We start from the raw sequence: 23,636 nt of genomic DNA, 5'->3' as shown, positions 1-23,636 counted from the left end.
GGGCATCGAGGTAGAGGCACCCCCCCCATCATGGTGGACTGAGGGTTTGGCGCCGATTCCCTAGAACTATCGATGCCATGTTCAAACTTCGCAAACAACTTGTGTATCCTCACTTCCAGAAAACTCCGGCGACAATGAAATAACACCTGCATATCTTCATCTGATCGCAACACGAATGTTTCATATTGCACGCCGGTTGACACAACCGCAATAGAAATTTTGTAGAACAGTTTCTTCACCCACTTTGTGCCACACGCGTCCAACTTCTGCAATATACTGGTCTTCAGATCCAATAGTGTATTAGATGACCTGATAAAAATACTCAGTGATTTTCTATCAGTAAACTTCACACCGTGTCTCTTACTCTTTTATTTTTCCAGAAGAGTGCACTAACACCAAAAAGCTCTCTTCACTCTCCATTCTTCAAGTTATGAATGAATGAAAATGACACTCTACACAACTTGCTGGGTATATATAGGCATCTTCAAAGCTTCCACTCTCTTCATAATCTACTACAGGGTGCAGTAGAATACGCTTTAGGTCCATCTGTTTATAAACCGCTACAAGATGTAGCGGTTTATGTGTTTTAAGCTTCTCAATGTAATCTGCGACAGGGTATAGCGGATTACGTGTATTCAGGGTTGCATTTGCGACAGGGTATAGCGGATGTTGCATTTGCGTCTGATTTTTCAGAATGGTATATTTGCGTAACAGTTTCTTTCATTCAATTTATTTATGTAAATTGTCCTTAAATATTAATTAATGTTTATTAATTAGTATTTATTTATGTCTTTATGTTTTTAATTAGTGTTTATTAATTATATTAATATTGATGTAGTGAGTATTTATTTACTTTTAATTTCACTTATTGAATATTTATGTATTAAATATTTATCGTATGGCTGTCGTGGTAGAAATTTCTATTGTCGCAGATGGTGAATTTGTTGTGGGAATGGAATTCAGTTACAGGAAAGCTGTTATTATGGTGATGAAAGATTATAGTATTCGAAGAGGTGTAGACTATCGGGTGTATGAGTCAGAGCCGTTGACATTTTATGCCAAGTGTACGCTGCATGGGTCAGGTTGTAATTGGCTTATCAGGGTTAGCATGATCAGCAAAAAGTACTATTGGGTTATAAGGATGTATGATAGTAGTCACACTTGTACGAGAACAACCATTTCTCAGGATCATTCGAAACTGGATTCGAACACAATTGCAGAAGCAATAAAGCCGTTGGTTGAGGCTGACCCCTCAATAAAGGTGAAATCAGTTATTGCGGAAGTGCAGTCGAAGTTCAATTACACCATCAGCTATTGAAAAGCATGGTTGCCTAAGCAAAAAAGTCAGTGAAAAAAATATTTGGATGTTGGGAAGCATCGTATGAAACTTTGCCCATATAGTTTGAGGTCATGTGTCATAAGGAGCCATCAGCAGTCATCCATTTTAAGACTATGCCTGCATATCAAGACGATGACTTAGTTACTGATATTCGGGTATTGCATCGAGTCTTCTGGAGTTATTACCCTTATATTAGAGTATTCAGACACTATAAACCAGTTGTCCAAGTGGATGTGACTCACTTTATATTTTACAAAACCTAATTATTAATCAAAATTTCCAAAACTATTACAAAAAATTATACAACAATTTAACATAATAATTAATTATAATTTCTAAAATTATTACAAAAAATTCTAAACATGTATTTTTACTAATATATCACATTACTCTAATTTAAATATTATCATTAATTAAAATGTTCACTAACTAACTACACACACATATTATTTAAACATATATTTTTAAATTTCTAACAATAATAACAATTTCTTAACCTATATATTCCTAAATTTCTAACAATAATAATAATTCTATAACATATATCATTTACTTCATTTAAATATATATTCCTAAATTTTTAACAATAATAATAATTTTAAAATATAAAAAAATTAAAAAAATAAACTTATAGAATGGCTAAGATAATTTATAATATAAAGTTCAAAACGATCAACATCTTTACATTTTTATTTCTTTGGTATTGTAATTTTTTTTCATACAAAAAAAGAGAATGGGACTGCTAGTGGGAATTCAAGGTGAAAGTGACTTGGTGGGAGTGAGTTGGTGCAGGAAGAGGCATGTTGGTATAAGGGACACCACCGCTGTGGTGGGGAGAAAGGCATGCGCAACACGTGGCGAGAATCACACAAATCGAACGGTCTTATTTGTACCTTTTAAATCGGACAGTCTGATTAGTTTATCCCTGACACCACTTTCAGGTAAAGCATGCATACTCTCCATAACGCCGTCCTACTTCATTCTCGTCTCCATATTAAAATTAAAAAGTAAAAAAAATGTTACCTCATAAACTACAATTTTAATTACATGATACTAATCTAATTACACTTAAATACAATAATAATTAATATGCTCTAATATAATAATATCTAATCTAAATATAGTACATTTTATAATCTAAATACACTTTCTATATAATATCATCTAATTAAATATTATCTAAAAGTTTATTTTTATACTTAAATATCATAGAAATATAAAAAAAACTTGAAAAAATTTGTTTACTTTATGCTGCAGTAAAAAATGAGCAGAGAAAAGTAAAAAAATCGGTAGACAAAAAATAAATGAGTAAAAGTAAAAGAACTGTTTTTATAAATAGACAAAGTGCGACAAGATTCTCAAATATAGAGACAAATTGTATGTAAAGAGGTCAGTTCAGCGAACATGAAGTAAATTGAGGACGAGAAGGCCAGTTCGCCTAACTAAAAGGTGATTAGTAGTGAAGGACAAGAATAAAATTTTTTTGTAAATAAATTTTTTCTTTTATTTTTAAAAATAATAATTTTTTTAAATTTATTTAAGAAAAAAAAATCTAAAGCAATATATAGGGAAAAACTATTTATGGACAATACACAAGTGTGGTGTCTAATTATAAATATTACCTACAAAGGTCATGATACCTTTCTAGATATGGTAGTAGTAAAGCCTTTAGCAGGAAGTAAACCCAAAGCAAGGTTACCATGTTCATAATAGGCTTGTCGGGTGTGATATAAAACTTCACTTTCGTCTTTATTGTATTGATGATGGTGAACAAACCCACGCCGCAGACCATATGCTCCATATTAAATTCAAGGTGGGAGTGCCACATTTTTGGTGCAAATTGGGTAGAGAGAACTATGCATTCTTACCCCTTGTGATTTATCAATTGTCACTTCCAATTTGAACCAAGAGAAAAAAACAAATTATTGACAAAATGTGCGTGAATGATAACGGCAGATGTGGCCATAAGCTAGTCACATTTCAAAAATAAAGTAGACCCACTTGTGTCACAATCAACCAATTCAAAAAAACAAAATATATATCATATAGCAAAAATATAAAATATTTTATTCAATCATTCAATCATATTTTTTTATAACTATGTATACAATAAATATAAAAAATAATTATTTTTATTAATATAATATTGTATAATTAAATATATATAAAATATTTTATATAATTTATATTTTTTTATAACTATTTATATAGTAAATATATAAATAATTATTTTTATTAATGTAATATTGTATAATTAAATACATATATAAAATATTTTATATTTTGTATCAAAATTAAATGCATTATATAAATTTTGAGTTTTATTTTGATACTTATGAAATATAAATTTTTTTTTGTGACTGAACATAACACAAAGAAAAAAGATCTAAGAGAAAGAGTAGTACTCCTCTATAATATTAATGTCTAAATTATTAGTAGGGGGCAGTAACCACTCTAGATACACCTGCTTGTTTAAAGCACCGGTCTTAGCCATTAAATCAGCCGCTCTGTTTGCTGTGCGCTGGATGAAAACTAAAGTAGCTGTCCAATTGCGCTAGAGCATCTCTTTGATTTTGTCAAGCATATCAGAGTCATTCCTAATCATGCTGGTTGTGCCTCGCGAAACAAGAAGAAACGCATCAAGATTATCAGTTTCACAGATGACCTCTTTGCACTTGCAATCCCAAGCCATAACAAGCCCTCTCCAAATAGCATGAAGCTCACAACAGAGAACACTAGAAAGAGGTATACTGGCAGAACAACCTTTTATCCAAATTCCCATGCTGTCTCTAATAATACATCCAAAGCCAGCTAATTGCTCATTTTCAAAAACGCTTGCATCGCAGTTCACTTTACAAACATTCATTGGAGGTGGTTCCCAATTATATTTCAAAGAAGAAGGAATAATATGTTTTTGGTTGGTAACAACGTTAGAGAAATCTCGAACAGCATGTTTAACCAAGCGAACAATTTTCTCCTTATTCCATAGATCATCTTGATGGAAGATGTCATTGTTCCTATCCCTCCAAATCCACCAAAAGGCCACTGCAAAGAGAAACTCATTTTTGTTGAGGTTAGAACGAATCCAAGACACAAAATCCAAACTAGAGTCCTCAGCGGTCATTCCCAAATTTAAGCTAATCCAAATCTGACGGGCTTTTTGGCAAGTTCTAAAGCAGTGGTTAATATTCTCTTGAGCAAGATAACATCTCTGACAAAAATCAGAAGTAGCAAGACCTCTTTGAAAGCAGTAATTAGCTGTGAGAACTCCGTTGTTGAGGCAAAGTCAGAGCAGACATTTTATCTTTTCCGGTATTCTCAAGCGCCAAAGCCAAAGCCAATTTTCATTATCATTCCAGTCAAATTTCTTCTTCAATAACCATTCATACCCGCTTTTAGTCGAGTAGGTGAGAGTATTTGAGTTTGTCCAAAACCAACCTGTTTTATCTCCTGCCTGCTTGATAGGATCAAAGAGCATCAAATCAAGTTTAACTTCTTCCGGAATAATATGTATGATGGAGAAATTGTTGCCTATTTCATTAATTAAAATTTAAAAATGAATCTTAAATCATTAATTAAATTGAAACTCTTGAATCTCAATATTTTTGTAAAAGAAAAAAGAATAACATAATAGATACTTTTATTTTTAAAATATAATATAAAAATTTAATTTTAGTACACTATTAGTGTATGTATATTTAATTATATAATATCACATTAATAAAAATAATTATCTTTTATATTAATTACATAAAAAAACATTTAAAAAATTAATTAATTTAATCCAAAAATTTTAATATTAATTTTCTTTTTAATGAAAAACATATTAAATATGATCTGAACCCTCCTTAAGACCTTAATTGATGTCTATAACGAGTTTGACACAATATTTTATAGAAAGTAAAAAATCTCTTAAAAAACCAGGTAGATACATAAAAAAGGAATAAACACCCAATTCGGTCCTCGTCCATTTTCACGAAGGACAAAGCGATTCTTGTCCAAAAAAAAGGGACATTTCGACCCTTAACCTTTTTATTTTGGGACAATACGGTCCCTCCGTTAAAAAAATTATTAAATAATAATAAAAATTAGCTTTGTGGGGTTTTATTTGTATTTTGTGGGGGTTTTAAACCTCCACAAACTATTAATAATTTGTTTTTAAAAAATTCCTTCATCAATGGTGGTTAAGTGAAAAAAAACCATTGATAAAAATGATGCCACAAAAAAAATAATGGGTTAACCACCAAAAACATCCCCGAATTATTCAGACGCTGACAAAAATACCCCTAAATTTTACTATCGACAAAAATACTTTTAAATAATTTAAAAACATAACAAAAATACCCAACAGTAAATATATATTTTTAAAAAATGCCTTAGAGATTGAATTTTAATGTAACTTTTTGTAAGCATGATTATAAAAATGAGATATTATTATTCTTAAAATTTGGTAATTTTTTATTAATTATATATATTTTTTATAATTTATTTTGTTAACAACCAATAATACTTTTAAAAAATCACAAAAAAATATATACTTAACAAAAAATCATCAAATTTTAAAAATAATAATATCTTATATTTTTAATCATGCTTACAAAAAATCATATCAAAATTCAATCTTTAAAGTATTTTTTGAGAAATACATATTTAATGTTAATTTTTTTACAAGATTATCTAACATTAAATATGTATTTCTCAAAAAATATATTAGAAATTGAATTTTGATATGATTTTTTGCAAGAATTATTAGAACAATGAGATATTATTATACTTAAAATTTGGTGATTTTTCGTTAAGTATATCATTTTTTATAATTTTTTTGTTAATAACCCATAATACTTTTAAAAAATTACAAACAAAATATATACTTAGTAAAAAATTATCAAATTTTAAGAATAATAATATCTCATTTTTCTAATGATGCTTGCAAAAAATTACATCAAAATTCAATCTCTAAGGTATTTTTTGAAAATATATATTTACTGTTGGGCATTTTTGTGCGTTTTAAAATTATTTAAAGGCATTTTTGTCGATAATAAAATTCGGGTGTATTTTTGTCAGCGTTTAAATAATTTGGGGACTTTTTGGTGGTTAACATGGAATAAGAAATGAAAGAAATAATTATAATATAAATAATTATAGTATAATACCTTTTAAAGGAAAAAAATAACATGGAATAAGAAATGAAAGAAGAGAACTTTAATGTTGATAATATTGGTATTGGTGATAATGACGATATAGGAGATAATGATGATGATAAAATATAGTTACACAATAAAAATAATAGAAGTAGGAGTGATAATAATGAGGATGAAAAAGATAATGGTAGTAGTGTATTAGTTATATTTTTAAAAATATTTTTGTAGGGGTTTAAAACTCCCACAAAATGCAAATAAAACTCCCACAAAATTAATTTTATTATTATTTAATGAATTTTTTAACAGAGGGACCGTATTGTACCAAAATAAAATGGTTGAGGGTCGAAGTGTCCCTTTTTTTTGGAAAGAGATCGCTTTGTCCTTCGTGAAAATGGACAAAGACCGGATTGGGTCTTTACTCCATAAAAAAGAATAAACTAGTAATGGGGGATCAAAAAAGTCCATCTGGGTAGACAATGATTGCTACTTTTGTGTTGGCGATCAGCACAAACAAAAACAAAAACGCACACACCCCATTCCCCGTGTTCTGTATATCCATCCCCCGCAACTTGTGTACACACACTGTCTAGTTTATGTCCTTTATTACTCTCTTCTGTAACTCCCCTTTCTGATCCATCTACCCCCACACCACCACACATTTATATTATAAAAAAGAAAAGAATATATGGAAAGAGAGAACACAACTTTCTTCTCTCAATTTCCTCATTCCCGCTGTAAACCTTTTTCTTTTCTTCTTTTTATTTATTACTAATCCCAATGCTTCTAATTATTCTTATTCTCTGACCCACCCCTCCCGAATATTTCGCCTTTTCATCTTTAAAACACTCACCACAACCATTTCTTTCTTTCTCTCTCTCAATGGCAGTACTCGAAAACGCGAACACCAAGATCAAAAGCAAGAACAACAACAAGAACAATATCATAGAGGAGCCACTGATTCCGGGGCTACCTAACGAAATTGCAGAGCTATGTCTTCTTCATCTTCCGTACCCATGCCAATCACTAGCACGAGCTGTTTCATCTTCATGGAACAGAGCCATAACTAACCCGTCGTTTCAACAATGCAAGAAAACACTCTCTCGCCCTTACCTCTTCCTCTTCTCGTTCCACAAACTAACCAGAAAGTTCTATTGCCACCTCCTCGACCACCGTACGCGTTCTTCTACCGCCGCTGCTAGATGGTTCACGCTTCCGCTGCCGCCGTCGCCGATCACGTTCTACGGTAAACTCCTCACCATAGCCGGAACAATGCGTTTTGTAACTCTTATCTTTGGCACCGCGATGAGCCAGTGGTCGTCGGCGTTGGCGGGGACATTCTTTGCGGAGGAGGGGGAAAACGGAAAAATCGTGGCGGTTCATGGAGGCGCGAGCCTGGGCGCGAAAATCTACGATGCGGAGAGTGACACGTGGCGGAACGGGGCGATAGTGGAGGTTGAGAATGAGGTTGCGTCTTTTGAGGCAGTGGAAAACGAAGGGAAGGTGTTCGTCACGGAAGGGTGGAGGTGGCCGTTTACGGTGATCCCGAGGGGTTGGGTGTACGATACGCGAAGTGACACGTGGCAAGGAATGGGGATAGGGATGAGGGAAGGGTGGAGCGGGGTGGCGGTTGCGGTGGCGGGAAGGATTTTTAGGATCCCGGAGTACGGGGATGGGGATGTGAAGGTTTACGAGGAGAGGAGTGACACGTGGCGGATGGTGAGAGGGCGGTTTCCGAGGGAGAAGGTGAAAAGGCCGTTGAAGGCGAAGGGATTGGATGGGAAGATGTACGTGGCGGGGTGTGGGTTGAATGTGGCGATTGGTAGCGTGGTTTCATTATGTGGAGAAGGAGGGAAACGACAACGACAGGAAGAGGGACGAAACGACAGTGTGTGTATAGAGTTGAAGTGGGAGGTCGTGGAAGCGCCTGGGGGATTTCGTGAATTGGAGGCGTGTCATTGCCAGGTGCTGTATGCTTAGCGTAGTGGCCCCGTTGAGAGATGTTTTTGTTGCTTTTGTTAAGTTCTTTGTATCTAATTCCACTTTTTTTTTTCCTCATTATATTCTCTAATTTAACATACTAAAGATGTGTATTAATGAGTTGTTACATATATAAAATAAAATTTAAATTTTTAATATTTAAATAAAATAGTAAATTACAATTAGATTATCTAATTCCACATATTTAACTATTTATAATATTACTATATTTTATAAGGGAGTCACTTAGATAATGACGATAAAATCGTCTTTTTATAAATATGTTTTTTAATAATTAAAATTTAATACATATAATCAATTAAATTGTGTTATTTTTGTCAAAATTAAACTAGGTAAATTGATCTGACTGAAAAATAATGAATCAAATTTTGAATTGGTCTAAATTAATATTATTTTTTTTATAAAAAATGATTACAATACCCTATTATAAAAAATGACTAAAATATTTCTATTATATATATATTAATTTTGATAATCTTAAATTTTAGTGTTTTATTTTTCTATTGTAGGATTAGGACTTAGAATTTTTAAAATATATATATATAAAAGTAATTTAATTATTCTCTCTAATAAGAGTATTATTGTAGTAATTTTTTATAAAAAATAATATTAATTTAAATTAGTTCAAGATTTGATTCATTATTTTTTTGGTTAAATCAATTTGTTTAACCTAATTTTGACAAAAAATAACATGATTTAATCGATTATATATGTTAAATTTTAATTACTGAAAAACATCTTTAAAAAAAACGTTTTAATCATCTTTATCCGTGTGGCTCCCATTTTATAATTGGTTCCTGTGCAAGACATTAAATATTAATCATTCAAAGATTTAATCGACGTTTAATTGATATAGATAAAATAATATATTTAAATCGATTAATTGTTTTAAAAATAGATCTGATTTGATTGATTTATTTATTATTAAATATTTTTTTATTTTCAACAATATACCTAAATTTAAGTTGAATTAATATGATGGTTGATTTTCAACTAATTTGATTATACAAAAGTGGTTTTTTTTCGATTTTCATAACCATGGATATAGGTATAGAAGAAAAATAAGAATAAAATTTTAAAATATTTAATCTAGAATTTGAGATTATATTTTGTAATTTAATTTAATTTAATTTAATGTTTTTGTAAAATATATTTATCCAGCCTTTAACTTTTTTTCGATATACAAAGGCACAAAGCATATTTTAATCTTTTTAAAATCTTAACTAAGCTCCCAGTTGATGTGTCCAGTGAAGTTTGATGTGTTATTGTTAATCGAAAAATATTTTCAAACAAAGACAGGTTGGTTTAAAGTAGTAAAAAGTCAAAGATTTTAGCAGTTTTTTTTGAAAAAATACACGTGCAAGTATTAGATAGAAGTATTCGACACAGATTCGATTTCAAAGTCCTTTTTTAAATCGAACAAGTCCAATCGAACAAGATATTCGAGACAGGCAATCGAACAAGACATTCGAATAAGTGGATCGAGCAGTTATGATAGTGGAGAAGTCAAAGGCTCCCATTACGCGAGGAAATCATCGGAAACGTTTATAGCCAAAAAGCGGGAACGGTTATCAAGGAGTATGCATTCAAGGCTGTGATTTTGTAATTAATTATAATTAATTATTAATTACCAAAAGTAGATTATAAATACTAGGAAGTCTTAGAGAATAAGGGTTGGAACTTTAACTCAGAAAAACACTCGAGCACACTCACATTCCAGGAAATTCCTGAGTGTGCAATTGAGTAACTTTTCTGTAGAGTTCCTTCCATCTTTTCATTCTTTCAATTTATCTTTTTATAAACTTTATTTTTCAAGTAAATTTATCTTTCAAGTATTCTTTATTTTCATTGTCCAATTTACATTCCCGCATTTTAGATTTTCATGTCAAAGCCCTTTGATCCAGTCGAAGGCATTTTACTGCTTTCTTTCAATTTCAACGCAAACCTTTCTATTTTCAGTATGTTTCCTTTTCGGAAACTTTACTTTTTCATTTCTTTCCTTAATTTATAAATTTTAATTTATCTTTATTCCCAATTCTCATCTAACCGAAGACACTTTGATGCACTTTTAGAAAACTAGTACCTGCAAAGAGGAGTAGGTTTCACTTATAGACCACTAGATATCGAACTACCATCGATTTGCTAAAAATCGACAAAACAATTATATCACAGTGTTAGATGTTAATATCAATTTGTTAGTAAGATTTGATGTATCATGTCACAGTGTTAGATGTTAATACAAATTTGTTAGAGGGACTAAAAACTCTCTCATAGCAAAAAAAACCTCTCCTATTATTCTCTTCTCCTCTTCTTCCCCCTTTTCTTCCTCTTCTGCTTTCTCTTCAACCAATCACCATCGTCATCGAGCTTTACCTTCACGACCATCACTGTGGCACTACCATCGTCGAACCACCTCTCTTTTCTTCTTCTTCTTCCTCCTTTTCTTTTTTTCTTCCTCCATCGCGTCATTTTTGAAACTACTATCTTCTCCCTCTATTTCGCCACTAGCAGCCACAACCACCGTGGTTCTCTTTTCCTAATCTTTTTCTCCCTCTCGTGCTCACCCCAAATTTTTCCGGTGTCACCAAGATCCTCGGCGTCCGTACCGTCTTTCGCGCCGCTATTGCTAACAACTACCTCTTTCCTGAAACTGCTTCTGTTCATTAATTTCATCTCTCCTTTTCTTACTCAACAAAGACATAATTCCAGTTTTCACACCTTGAACCATAAGACAAATTACTATAATTCTAAATCTCTAACTATTTGCCTATTATATTTGTTCTTACTTTCGAAGCTATTAACACCAAAAACTTAAAATCTTTTATCTGCACAAACACATTAGTAAAAATTAACTAAAAGAACTAATTAGAGAAAATAGAAAAAAGAACAAATCAGAAACAGGACGGCTAAAGAGAAGCAGACTCAAAAGTGTGGGCAAAACAGCCGAGAAAGAAGATGCAAGTGACAAACGATGCAGTTGCAGACAGAAGAACTAAATAGGTAGAGACGAACTCAAAAGCACGAGCTTAGACATAGGAGGTGAATTAGTTCTCTTTTCTCTGGTCTCTTTTAGAGACTAGTGTGATTGTGTGAACTTGAGAAGGGTAGTTAAGCCTACGTGACGACGTTTTAATTTTGGCGAAAAAATTTTTAGTCTTTTAACAAATTGATATTGACACCTAACATTGTGACATGATACATTAGATTTTATTGAATACGTTATTAATTGAGAATAAGGATTAATTTGTACAATTTTATAGATGAATAAAAATCTAATTAAAATTTCAGGATGATCAAGATCCGTTTTGTTTCTTGGAAAAAAAAAAAGTCAACATTGGATAAGATATTTATCCAAAAGAATTAGATTAACTCATAAACGATTATTGTATGATTATATTAAATATATTAAAAAGGTACGGTATAAATTGAAAGGAAATGACAATACCCCTCTTACTTTTATTATGCCATTTCTCACATTAATTTTTTTTATTGTATTTTGTATGAATTTGTATAAAAAAAAAAAAGTGAGATTATCAAAATAAGAGTGATAAACACTGAACTAAGGCTTGCGTGCGTTTTCAATCTAGCTTGAATTAGAATATTCTTTGTGATTTTTGTCTGGGACTTAGAATGTTCTTTTTCTTTTGGTGTTAAGGATGTTCAAAAATTAGTTTATTGCCAACTTAACTTTTGGGTTGGGCCTAATCAACACTAAGAATAGGATAAGGGTATTATTTAGAGTCCGTGATGGTTTACATGATTGAGTACCTATACTAATTTCCAATTGATCAATCAATTCTATGAAATATTAAAATAAAAAAACTTCGTGATTCAATTATTCATTAAATATATGTATATACGGTATATTTTTTTATTGGTATTGGTTAAATCCATTTTTGTAATTGTTTTATTCGCGAGGAGCCGTATGAGGCGAAAATCTCATGTACGGTTCTGGAATAGCGATGAGATTTCTAAATAACCATCAACTATAATACGCCATAAATAGTTCGAACTGTATAGGAACAATAATCAATTTTAGCTCGAATGGTTTAAATTATTTATTCACTTGAATATATATTTATATTCATATATTCAAATGAATAAGAAGAATTCGTATATATAGAAAGAGCTTAACAAAAGATATAAACATTTCAATAATTATTATTATTATTTCGTCGAAAATAAAACAAAAAATTCGTAGTTTTTCATTTATTATAAAATCTTTTTTATTTCTATTTCATTTTTGAATCCGAAGAGATGCATATTCTTTTTATAAACTTGAGGCAGGCCCATAAAAAAAGAGCGTAAAGTGACAAAGAATATATTTGCGCAGAAGAATTATTTAAAACCCATTAGTCTCAAAAAGAATTACTTAGGTAAAAATACTTCGTAAATAACACAAATTAGTTATTAAATTAATTATTATATATTTGTGTATATTTAAGCATTATTTTATATATTTTTTTTTCAAGAAAATAATTAATCCATATAATATAGTTAAAATTTAAGACGACCTCATGTATATTATTATTACCAAAATCATTCACCAGTTCAAATTTAAAAGAGAAAAACTATTGTGTCTCTATTATAGCGTCTATAGATTCAGTCATTTTGACTCTTATCTTTTCTTCTTTTGCCTATTTTTCTCCTTTTAATTCGTTTATTTATTTATTTATTTTTTATTCTTGCATCTTGTTGTGATGTGGGTGTTCCTTGCCACCAAATTAGTGCGTTTATATATATAATTTTGTTAGAAAACTAACTTCTTTTAGCTAACAATTAATCATAAAACAGTGAATGAGCAAAAATTAAAAAAAAAAAGAGAAAGAGAAATTAAAATAAAAGGAAATATTACTTAATTATTAACTCAAAAAAGTTAATTCTCCAACCTTTTTATAATCACTAAATAAAAGAATTCGGAATTTATCAAAAACGGCATCTCATTCCATCTTCATCTAAAAATCTATAAAACTAAAATACAAAACGCATTAGAAAAAGAAAAATATAGGGAATTGATTCTCATTACGCATTTCCTCGACCATAGCACATTTCGCACTACAATACAAATTTTAATTCGCCATTTTCGCTAAATTAAATCCTTATTTCCTTACCACCTAAGAAATTCTAAGTGAATACTTGGAAGTTGGAAGTGCAATTGCATTTAGATTTAAAAGTTTCCTTGAAAAAGCAAGTAGCCGCACTAGCAAATAGCAACAGCAAAGTAGCATGTTTATTCTCCTTTACGACTTATTAAATTTTTTTTTTGGATGTAGTAAATTATAAACAGTTATACATGTTAATAGAAACTGCTAGAAAAAATTGAATTGGAAAATATTAACTAATACAACATGAAATGTTTTTTTTTTTTTAAATAGACATTGTTAAACAAAATTCTTAACAATATAATTAAAAGGCATTTCGTGCTTAGTGTAAATTAAATAAAAAAATAAATGAGAAAGAAGTTTAAGAAAATTAGATATTTTTCAATTGAATTATTTTTATGCTGGTATGAGTTCTAAGGTTAATCATTATCCTGTGTCTAGGTTAGTCTGCTTTTTACATATGACAAAACGATTTCTCAAATATTACAAGAAGCAAAAGAGAAAAAATAAATAAACTAAACATCTACAAAAAGTCTAAAACCCATATTCTTAGATCACATTTTATTTTGAGACATCATATCAAATTTAGATTCATATTAAATACCAAAAAAAAAAAATTAGATTCATATTTTTTAGCCTGTTTTGGAATGTATTAATTCATTTATTGTGACTAAGGGCAATTTTTTTTCGTGGCTTTGGTAGCAAGATAAGATAAAAATAAATAGTAAAAAAAATAATTTGAATTAGTTGAGTGGTCACCTCACTTGTTTATTTAAACAAGTGTCTGAGAGTTTAAATCCTATCTTGTGCACTGACAATCCTTTAATGGATCTCAGCTAAATAATAAAAATAAAGATTGAAAAAAAAAAGATATTGACATTAGAGAAAATATTAAATAAATAATTAACCCAGCTTTATTTATGAGGGATGGTGACGTAAGTGTGGCGGTGAAGAAAATGAAATGAAATGAAAAAGAAGAGAACAACTATAGTTGAAGTTTTGGTTTAGAGTTGAGAGAGAGAGAGAGAGAGATGTGTATAGTGTTTGTGTGCGATGAAGATGAGAGAGTGGTGTCAAGGCACCCGGCAGCAGGGTCATGCCCTTACTGTGGAGGGATGATTCAAGCTATGGACGTTGAAAGCCAGTGGAGGTTTTGTTTTGTGCCTTTTTATCTTAAGACTAAGACAAGGTATTATTGTACTCTCTGTACCAGACGCCTTGTTCTTCAGTAGTATTAACTAATTCTGCTATCATATATATACAAGTTTTTTCTTTTTCTTTTTCTTTTAACCCTTTGATTTTCATGTAGTTGTAATTAATCCCCTTTCTATGTTATCCGTTTAAGGAATCAGTGTTTCAAACTGATGGACTCTTTACAGAACTACAGTTAAAAAATATTAGTAAAAACAAAAGGTACACTGAATTTAAATGTTGATCATTGCATAAACATGCCCCGGGTAACTTGATTATATTCATCTTTTTGTTAATAAACATGCTCGGCAATTTACGATTTAAAGAGAACAGTTTAAGTAGTATTATAATAATTAAAAAAAAATCATATTAGGGTTTTCTATTTGTGTTGAGAATTGAGCTAAATGACAGAAATTCGATTGTAAAGTATGAGAACAAACTAAATGAGTGAAGCTTAAAGAAACTACCGGAGTGGTGGTGGGTGAGTGACGAATTTGCCAATTTTTCTCTGCCTCTCTTATAACTTTCTATCAAATACACTCTCATACAAACATCTTCAACCATCTTTGTTCTTTGATTTCTTCATGTACCCATTTCCGTATATTATTTCCCTAGCCACTCAATCACACACCAAATGATTGATGAAATGACGTTTAGATATTTGAATCGAATTATTCAACGAGAAAAGACGAAATGAGATGCGAGTGGGGATTTCTTCAACCTTATCTTGCATACTTTCATTCGTGTACTCTCAAGACTATCGTGTAAGGGAAACCAATAATAATCACAGAAAAAGTGGGTTGCCACAAGTTTGCAAAATATTTGTGTGGAGTTGGATCTAAACTTGCCCATCATGCAACAAGTTTAGATTCGTGCAAAACTTGTAGTATCCCACATTATTGTGTTTGGAAGGGTGACAGAAACTAAAAGATACAGATTAAATTAAGTTTTTATATTATATTTAGTATAAAATATATTAAAAAATTTATGTCTCACTATTATGTTAAATTTAAAATAAATATGTAAAATTAAAATTTAAAAAATTAAATAAAAATATTTTAAAAAAATATTAAAATTTTAATTTCTGTCAATAAAATTTCAATATCCTATGTCCTCATTTTTTTAGAAGTATTGAAAGGACTAGAATTTTGAATTTTAGGACTGAAATTTTAGTTCTAATTTCTGACCACCAAACGCAATACCGAATCTTAGTTTTCAGTCGCAGTCTTTGGGAACAAACACTACCTAAGTGTGCTGGCCATCTCTATTAACTATCTGCTTTCTTATCAAATTTAACCATGCAATATTTACCCACATTCATCATATCAAAACCACTCTGGACTTTCCACACATTTTGCAAGCAATATTTAAGAGTTAGAAAGCTTAAATATAAAAACTTTCAATACCATGGTTGTATAATGATGGTACAAGAATAGTTGTTCATCTGGCATTATTTTGTTGAAAATATTGAGTGCATTTTTTTTTATCTTTCTACCATTACCAAATAAGTATACCAAAACCAAAACATCGTTCTCTTTTTCCATCAAAATCCCAAATGAGAAAATACAAACGGTTATATTCAAACATGAAATCACTTACAGAGCTTTAACTTCTTAAAATATGAAGATACAACTGATTTAGGGTATGGTTTTGTGGCAAGGCATGTAGGTATGTTTTCAGGTTGTTCAATCCACATTTTGTGAATGATTCCACCAGATGTGAGCTTCTCAGACAAGTTCTTAATCTGCGCTTCTCCCTTTACTTCAAGTGTGACCTACACAATTGATGTTCAGTAGCCAGATTAACTTAATATGAATGATATCCATATAGATGCAACTTTATAGATAAGTAGATAACTCTAATACAATGAAGCTAGCTAGTATCAAATAACAAATCATGAAGCACAATATATATGCTACATTAACTGACTCCTCAGTCCTGAACATACCATATTGACAGATGAAGTATACAAAATACAATAGAATAGAGGATTTGCTTTGCGAATTAACACTTGTGTGATGTTTCTTGTCATATTTCTCCTTTCAACTTTGCAGTCACACTAAGTGAGTGTTTGGAACACAATGGAATTGGAATTGGTTTGATTTCAAAATCAAATTCTTTGTTTAAAATGGATTGAAAAAATAATTGAATTGATTTTGTAAATCCGTGGATTTACATTATAACCAAACTCAATTCCTTTCCTTTTTTTATAGAAATTTGGTCGAAATCAAAGCTGTTGCAAAGACTCTGACCACAAGTTCACAATAACCTTCTCACGGATGTTTCGGAGGACAGGAAGGAGGAACCAGAAAAGAAAGCAGAGGAAGGTGGCCGTAGTTGTGGACAGCATGTGGTAGCACTTGGATGAGGGTGGGAGAACAGTGGAGATCGTGGTGGTTGGTGGCTCGTGGTGACGACAAAGGACAGTGTAGACGGCATAGACATTACGGGGGACAAAGAAGAGTGTTGTCCAAGGAGAAAATGGGAGTTTTATGAGAGTTGCGCAACGCTGTTGGATAGACAAACAACGTACCCTCACATTTATGGACCTAAGATAATAAAGTGTATCAAACACCAAGTTATAAAACAGTGCCTTCTATTAGATTATATTACATATCATATTTCCTCATCATAAGAGCCTGCAATAGCATCTAACAAAAATTTTGTTATTTAGGAAGTTGTCAGCACACTCTTAGCTACTTCAATACCCTCAATCATCATGTAGCAATGCGATTCTCAATAGTCAGCAAGGATAAGAAATCTTGTATTTTCAGCATTTACTGCATCTTCTTTTAGCTACCATTATGTGCTAACAATGGCAACATATGTATATATGAGGTGTAATTCACAGATTTGGAAACTAAGAGATTAGTGCCTCACTTTCCTACTTTACAATTGTCCTTTTTTAATTTTCCACAACCAAGTATCCGCCATTGAGTACAGTAACCAATCTCTCATTGGCTTATAGGCATCTCACTGGGGGAAAAACTGACCTGGAATTTTGAAAACTTTCTATTCATCAAACACAAGCATGTCAACCTTGCAAAACACCTTTCTATAAGCAATAATAACCCCACCAATATTTGGAACTCCACATTGTCCAAGTTCATCAAAAACACAAATACAAAGCTCACAATATGTAACATCCCAACAATGCTGCTTTAATTTTAAATTTCAAAATGGGAATTATGTAACCAACAATAACAAGCGCTTCCTTAAATGCTCCTCACTAAGTAAGGATTAGTAAGGAATGGTGCACTCCTTGTTAATTAAACAAATCCTAGCTATCTATTGTTTATATTTTATGTCAATGATTTAGATTTAGAGTTTAAGGATTAGAATTTAGAGTTTAGGATCCAGATAGACCTGTCCTCTTTACTTTCGCCGGAGCGCATTAGTGTTCGACCAAATTTAGCAATTTGATAAATTAACATTATGAATCAGCAACAAAATAAGGGGTAAAAAAACACACGTCAATGAACTATAACTCAAATGACATAATCTTCTCATACTTGCCTAGATGTTGCTGGTTAAACATTTCATTCACTAAATTTAAAAAATAAAATAAAAAAGAGAAAAGGCATTACCTTGTGCATGGAATCGATTTTCTCGGGGCTGCAATAATCGATAGTTAAAGGATCGTCTTTGTTGGACCAAACGGCGGAAACAGAAGCATGGCAACCCTGCGTCACCACACTACCAAGCGGCCACGTGTCGATCAGGTCCCGCCGGAGCACCACGTACTGCAGCACCACTTCAGCGTTTTCCGACGGCGATTGGGTCTGATTGGCGATGGTTTGGGAATCGGCGAGGGGTTGACTCATTGAGTTGGAGCTTAGTAGAGTGGGGCGAGTGGAGAGCGTGGGCGCGCGTAAATGTGGAACCCTAATAGCCGTGGAAGTTGAGATTGAAGAAGCTGATGGTGTGAGGAGGAAACGAAACATAGGGAATGAGATTGTGAAAGCCATTGATATTTGAAGAGAATAGATTCAATTCATAACAATGAAGAAGTGACTAATTACACAATAATGAAACTTAATTACCTTGGAGCTACGATTCTGCGAGCCTGCGAGGGAGATGGTAATGAGGAAATGATTTTAGTTGCGGTTTTACTGTTTTATTTGGTTTAGTTACAAGGGAAAAAGTTGGATTTTATTTAAGTGAGAGTGTTACCCTGTTAGAAGGACGTAGCAACAAGGTATTTTAGGACTGGATTTAGATTGGGAAAAAAGGGTACTTTATACTTGGATTTGGGAAGGATTTTTGGGTTTGGTTTTGTTGTACTTACTCATAATCTTTTGCCAAAGATTCCCTTTGCTTAAGTGTAATACTCATAATACTTAGAAATTAGAACGGATATGTCTAAAGTCAACTCAAGTATTTTCTGTTTTTTTTAGTATTTTTTATATTTTTTATTCATTATGTGATTGGAATCATTGGATTAAATTTATGAAAAATTTAATGGTCAAAATCAAATCCCGGTAGAATTTGATATGCAGATTTTTCACACCCCAATATAAATGAGTTTTAACTGTTGCTTAATATCTAATTTTTGATAGTAAAATATATTTTTTTTTTGGTAAATATCAGTTTAACATGCATCAATGTCTTTTATTTTATCATTGACAAAAAAATAAACTGTTCTGACCCAGCCTAACCAAGTAGGATCTCGAGTCAGGACAAACCGTCGACCCGACCGTGTTCTCTGCCCGGGCCGAGAAATGACCCGCGCGTCACCTCTCCGTCCACGTGAAGTCAACCAGCTGGAAAAGGAAAACTTCCTGGAAGCTGCGCCTGCTCATATGGGACACGCCCTAGTACAGGCTATATATGGGGAGGGCTTTACCCCTCCCAGAGGTACGTCACTCCTTTTCACCATAATTGTTACCTCTTCGTACGAACCTTTATTTGGGCGTTGGAGTCCTTGCAAGTGGCACACCCCCTACTCTTCGAATCGTCGGCTCACCAAGACCTCAACCCTGATCCAGCCCCAGCTGCACTCCCTAGAAGCCAGAGTTTCCGACCCATTTGGCACACCCCAGAACACAAACTTTTTTGTAAAAACAAACTAATAAATTAAAAATTAAAAATTAGTCTGATTTGCAAATTGAATGTTTTAAATGTAAAGAAACTTTTATTGAATATGAAAATGCTACAAAAGAATATAAAGGCATTTAAAAATGAAACCTAAAATGTAAAAAAAAAAAAATTTGCAAGAAAAATAAACTACATGAATATAAAGTACAGAATTTGTAAAGAAATATAAAAGACATTAAAAAAAACTTACAAAAAATAACTCAAACAGGCCAAAGATCCTTCATGAATCCCTTCTTGGCTCTTCCCTCTTTTGAAGGATTTGTTAGGATAAAAAGAAATAAGAACACTTTCACTGAGGCCGGTAACTCTAGATACTCGCAGACCATCTTGAAACAGCGGATAGAGGCCCAGCTGTTTAGGTGAAGCTGAGACGGCACCACGTCACACCGGTTTAGCAGCGTCATTTGAAAGGGGGAAAAGGGAATACGAATCCCCAAATTGGTGAACATAGTTTTGTACATCCAGATCCAATCGGCGATCCGGGGAATGTGCAGGTTCAGATGGCATATCCGTTCCTGGTTATTGGGAACAAACACCTCATAGTTCGCCTCCTCGGGACCTCCCCCGCAGAGATAATTCACTTCACAGAACTCCGTGAGTTCCTCTAAGGTCATCTGCGAGGGGTGTTCTTCACGTCCGAGGTCACCCAGGCGTACCGATCTACAGTCGCTCTCGCGACAGGAACCCTTGCGACAGGACGTTGGGCCATACCTACAGTGGGGGCACCACTCAGAATCAGTCTGTGAGGTTGAAAAATCGAGACTAACACCAGAAACTACATTTTACCTATTCGCTGTTAAACAAAAGTTAAATCTACTGTAATCTACAGTCCAATGAAAGCTAAAGGCCTAAAAAACCAGAAAACCTACTATGGCAACCCCCTAGTATCTACCTAGCGTTGGTCTGAATCAGGCATGCAATCCAACAAAATACACATAACATAAACAAAGCCAAGCCAAAGGAAAGTAACATGAACGCAAGAAAAAATGCAGAAACAGGGGAAGAGAAGGCACTTACCAGAATAATGAAGATGATCAAGAGAGGTTGGGGAATCCCAAAGGAGTTAGGAGGAAGCAAGCAATTCACAGCAAACGGCCTCAGAGAATGTAGAATGGAAATGAGGAAAATGTGGTAATAGTGGGGGTTAGAAACTGAAACGCAAAAGGCATGAGAAAGCTGAAATGATAATTTACGCTTGGGAGCTCGAAAGGCAAGGGCAAGGTGGACATTACACGCAAGGTTTGAATCAACCATTAAGAGCATTAAACGCTCGGCGCAAAGAACGAGGCGACAAAGGGCGTTCCTTCGAAGTGACGAGCCTCACTCGCGCGTAGGGGGCACGCCCCTACCACGATTGATAGCAAATTGACCCAACGACGAGATAACCAAAACATAACGCGCCACCCACGGTGCTCACAACCCTAGCTGGCGCGTTGGGGGTACTGTTCCGGCCCGGCCCGCTTGATGCAGCGCCCTGGCCCGAACGGCCGACCCGGCGAATTGCTGGCAACCGACCTGACGGGAGCTCCCGGACCTTCCCTCTCCTCCAACAGCGCTCATGACAGCTGGGAGGGGGAAATTTCCTAGAAGGTGCCAAACATTCCCGTGGGACCCGCCCTAGGACACAGAGTATAAAAGGGGAGGGCCCTACCCCTCTCCCACGGTACGTCACTATCCACTCACCTTTACTGCCATCTGTACGGATTCTGACTTGAGCGTCGGAGTCTTTTTTGCAGGTGGCTCCCCCTTTCCAACACTGCAGCTCAGAAGGTCGTGAGGTCTCAACTTTTCACTATCCACCACACAATCCAAAAGATCCGTCCATTCGTCATCAACCAGGTCCAGATTCCCCTCTTTTTTACTTACCCATTCTACTCACCTGATCTATTTGGTATCCAATCACCAAACAGATAAATTGAACGCCAAAAAAATATTAGTGATAAATTTAAAATTAATTATATTAATAAATTTCATTTTAATAAAAATACTATAATATAATTTGTGGTAAAAATTTTTACCCCAAAAATTTTCTGAAGTTATGGCACTGTATTGAAATACAAAGACTTTTTTGTATAAGGGATCACAATGATTTGTTTGTTGCCAGTTGCAAGTGGCAGATGATATAATAACATGCTTGCAAATGAAACAAAGTGTAGAAACCACACACACACAAACAATGTGGTCCCCTCTCTCTTCTCCACCACCAAGATCTTGTCAAAGTCTTATCCTACATACTTCCGAATATTTGAACAATGACGAGGTTTCTCTCTTCATTTGCCTTTTCCTACTTTCACCCCCTTTATCATATCTTATCCTATCATATCATATCCCTTCTAATTGATGCCTCTTTCCCACTTTTGAGATCTTCAATTTAGTCGATTAAAATTGACGAATCACAAAATTTTTAAATAAAATTGAGATTCGTAACGGATTAATTTTAGATAAAAAAATATTCTAATATAATTATTGTATAATTAAGATTTGGAATTTGAAGATAAACCGTTGAATATCCTGACGCATGCCTTTTCATATTTGCATTATAAATATATTTTTAGATTACCAATGCAAATATAAAAAATTTTAAAGTCATAGTTGTAAAAAAAAAAAAAGAAAAAAATTGTTAATCTAACACTATTGATCAAGAAAATAGCCTCATGAATCAATATGGAATATTCATGAAAATAAGTATGCTATTTTGACTTTTTTTTAATCATCTTTAAGTATTTTAAAATAATTGGCAATTTTTTTTTCTTTAATAATAATGAATGAACAAAATGTGTATGTTGAAATAACATTATTATGACAGACAATTGGTGTGGAGGTATGATATTTTTGGTTGATGTAGATTTTGACAAATGTATGGGGAAAAAATTGGAACTTCGGATCCAATGTAATATTCTTTTGTTTCTCAGTACTTATACCTTATATAACAGAGAATATTGGAGGTCCACAAATTCAAAGGCTTTTTTTATTTAAATAAAAATTTCATTATTTACATTTTTATTCAAAACCTCATATTTACGCATTTATCAATTATTAGGGTATTTTGCTGGCTTCATGTAATTATTTTACACATTAATAACAACATGTATGTTGACATTTCTTAATGACAACTTTCTATAATCTATTGGGCAGTGGCAGATTTTTAAATGGAGCTCTGCGACGGATTAATGATTGACCTGTTGAGTTGAGGGATACCGTGCGCAACCAAAAAAATGATAACTTTCTATTATTTTAAATTATGAATAATTCTAAATTTCAGTTCTTATGCTATATATTCAAAGATTATATGTTTGCCTTTTTTTTCCCCAAAATCCGAAGCTCCAATAACAATTTTTTAAATGCTAATAAATTAAAAGATTGATTTAAATGAACTTTTAAAAAAGTATTAATTGTTTCACTTAAACTTTATAAGTTTGTAAAAGCCCAATTTTTCTAAATTGAAACTAAAACTAATAAAACATTTAATTTCTTATTAGTTTTATTTTAATATTTTATTTAAATCCAATCAAAAAAAATTTTAATGACATTTATATTTTAACATATTTCACTGGTAAAATAAATATTTGAAGATATTTCGCTAGCTTAAAAAAATTAGAGTAATTACCCAAATCAGTCTCCAAGGATTTTAGAATCGGACATTTTAGTCCTCAAAAAAAATTAATACACAGATCAATTCCCAAAGTTTTACTCCGGCAAACAAATCAGTCCCCAGTTCATTTTTGGCAGAGTAATTATCCAGTTCCCAAAAATTTTAAAAACGGACAT

General features: G+C 32.6%; 3 protein-coding genes across 5 annotated transcripts; 2 read left to right on the top strand and 1 right to left on the bottom strand.

Moving 5' to 3' along the window:
* The first annotated feature begins 7,359 nt into the window (after positions 1-7,359).
* LOC112707773 (F-box protein AFR) lies at positions 7,360-8,457 on the top strand. Its single transcript, XM_025759716.2, has one exon. The coding sequence runs from the start codon at positions 7,360-7,362 to the stop codon at positions 8,455-8,457; it is 1,098 nt and encodes a 365-aa protein (XP_025615501.1).
* A 6,067-nt stretch (positions 8,458-14,524) lies between these two features.
* On the top strand, positions 14,525-15,027 carry LOC112707772 (uncharacterized). The gene has a single exon (XM_025759715.3). The coding sequence runs from the start codon at positions 14,612-14,614 to the stop codon at positions 14,810-14,812; it is 201 nt and encodes a 66-aa protein (XP_025615500.1). The 5' UTR covers positions 14,525-14,611; the 3' UTR covers positions 14,813-15,027.
* Positions 15,028-16,282: 1,255 nt separating this feature from the next.
* Positions 16,283-19,103, bottom strand: LOC112707771 (uncharacterized). Of its 3 annotated transcripts, none has more exons than XR_011864897.1 (3): positions 18,359-18,808; positions 17,041-17,320; positions 16,283-16,545 (listed from the first exon to the last, which is right to left on the bottom strand). XR_011864897.1 is itself a non-coding variant. In XM_025759714.3 (3 exons), exons 2-3 carry the CDS (start codon positions 18,593-18,595, stop codon positions 16,363-16,365), a joined length of 420 nt encoding a protein of 139 aa, XP_025615499.1. In that variant the 5' UTR covers positions 18,596-18,687; positions 18,815-19,103; the 3' UTR covers positions 16,283-16,362. The 3 variants fall into 3 exon arrangements, 2 of the variants coding, with proteins under 2 accessions (XP_025615499.1, XP_025615497.1); XM_025759714.3 differs by lacking the exon at positions 17,041-17,320 and adding an exon at positions 18,815-19,103 and having other exon boundaries at positions 18,359-18,687; XM_025759712.3 differs by lacking the exon at positions 17,041-17,320 and having other exon boundaries at positions 18,359-18,807.
* Between the last annotated feature and the right edge of the window lie 4,533 nt (positions 19,104-23,636).

The sequence above is a fragment of the Arachis hypogaea genome, chromosome 8, assembly GCF_003086295.3.
Source record: "Arachis hypogaea cultivar Tifrunner chromosome 8, arahy.Tifrunner.gnm2.J5K5, whole genome shotgun sequence".
Classification (NCBI taxonomy): Eukaryota; Viridiplantae; Streptophyta; class Magnoliopsida; order Fabales; family Fabaceae; genus Arachis; species Arachis hypogaea.
This window is presented reverse-complemented; position numbering and strand designations above follow the sequence as displayed.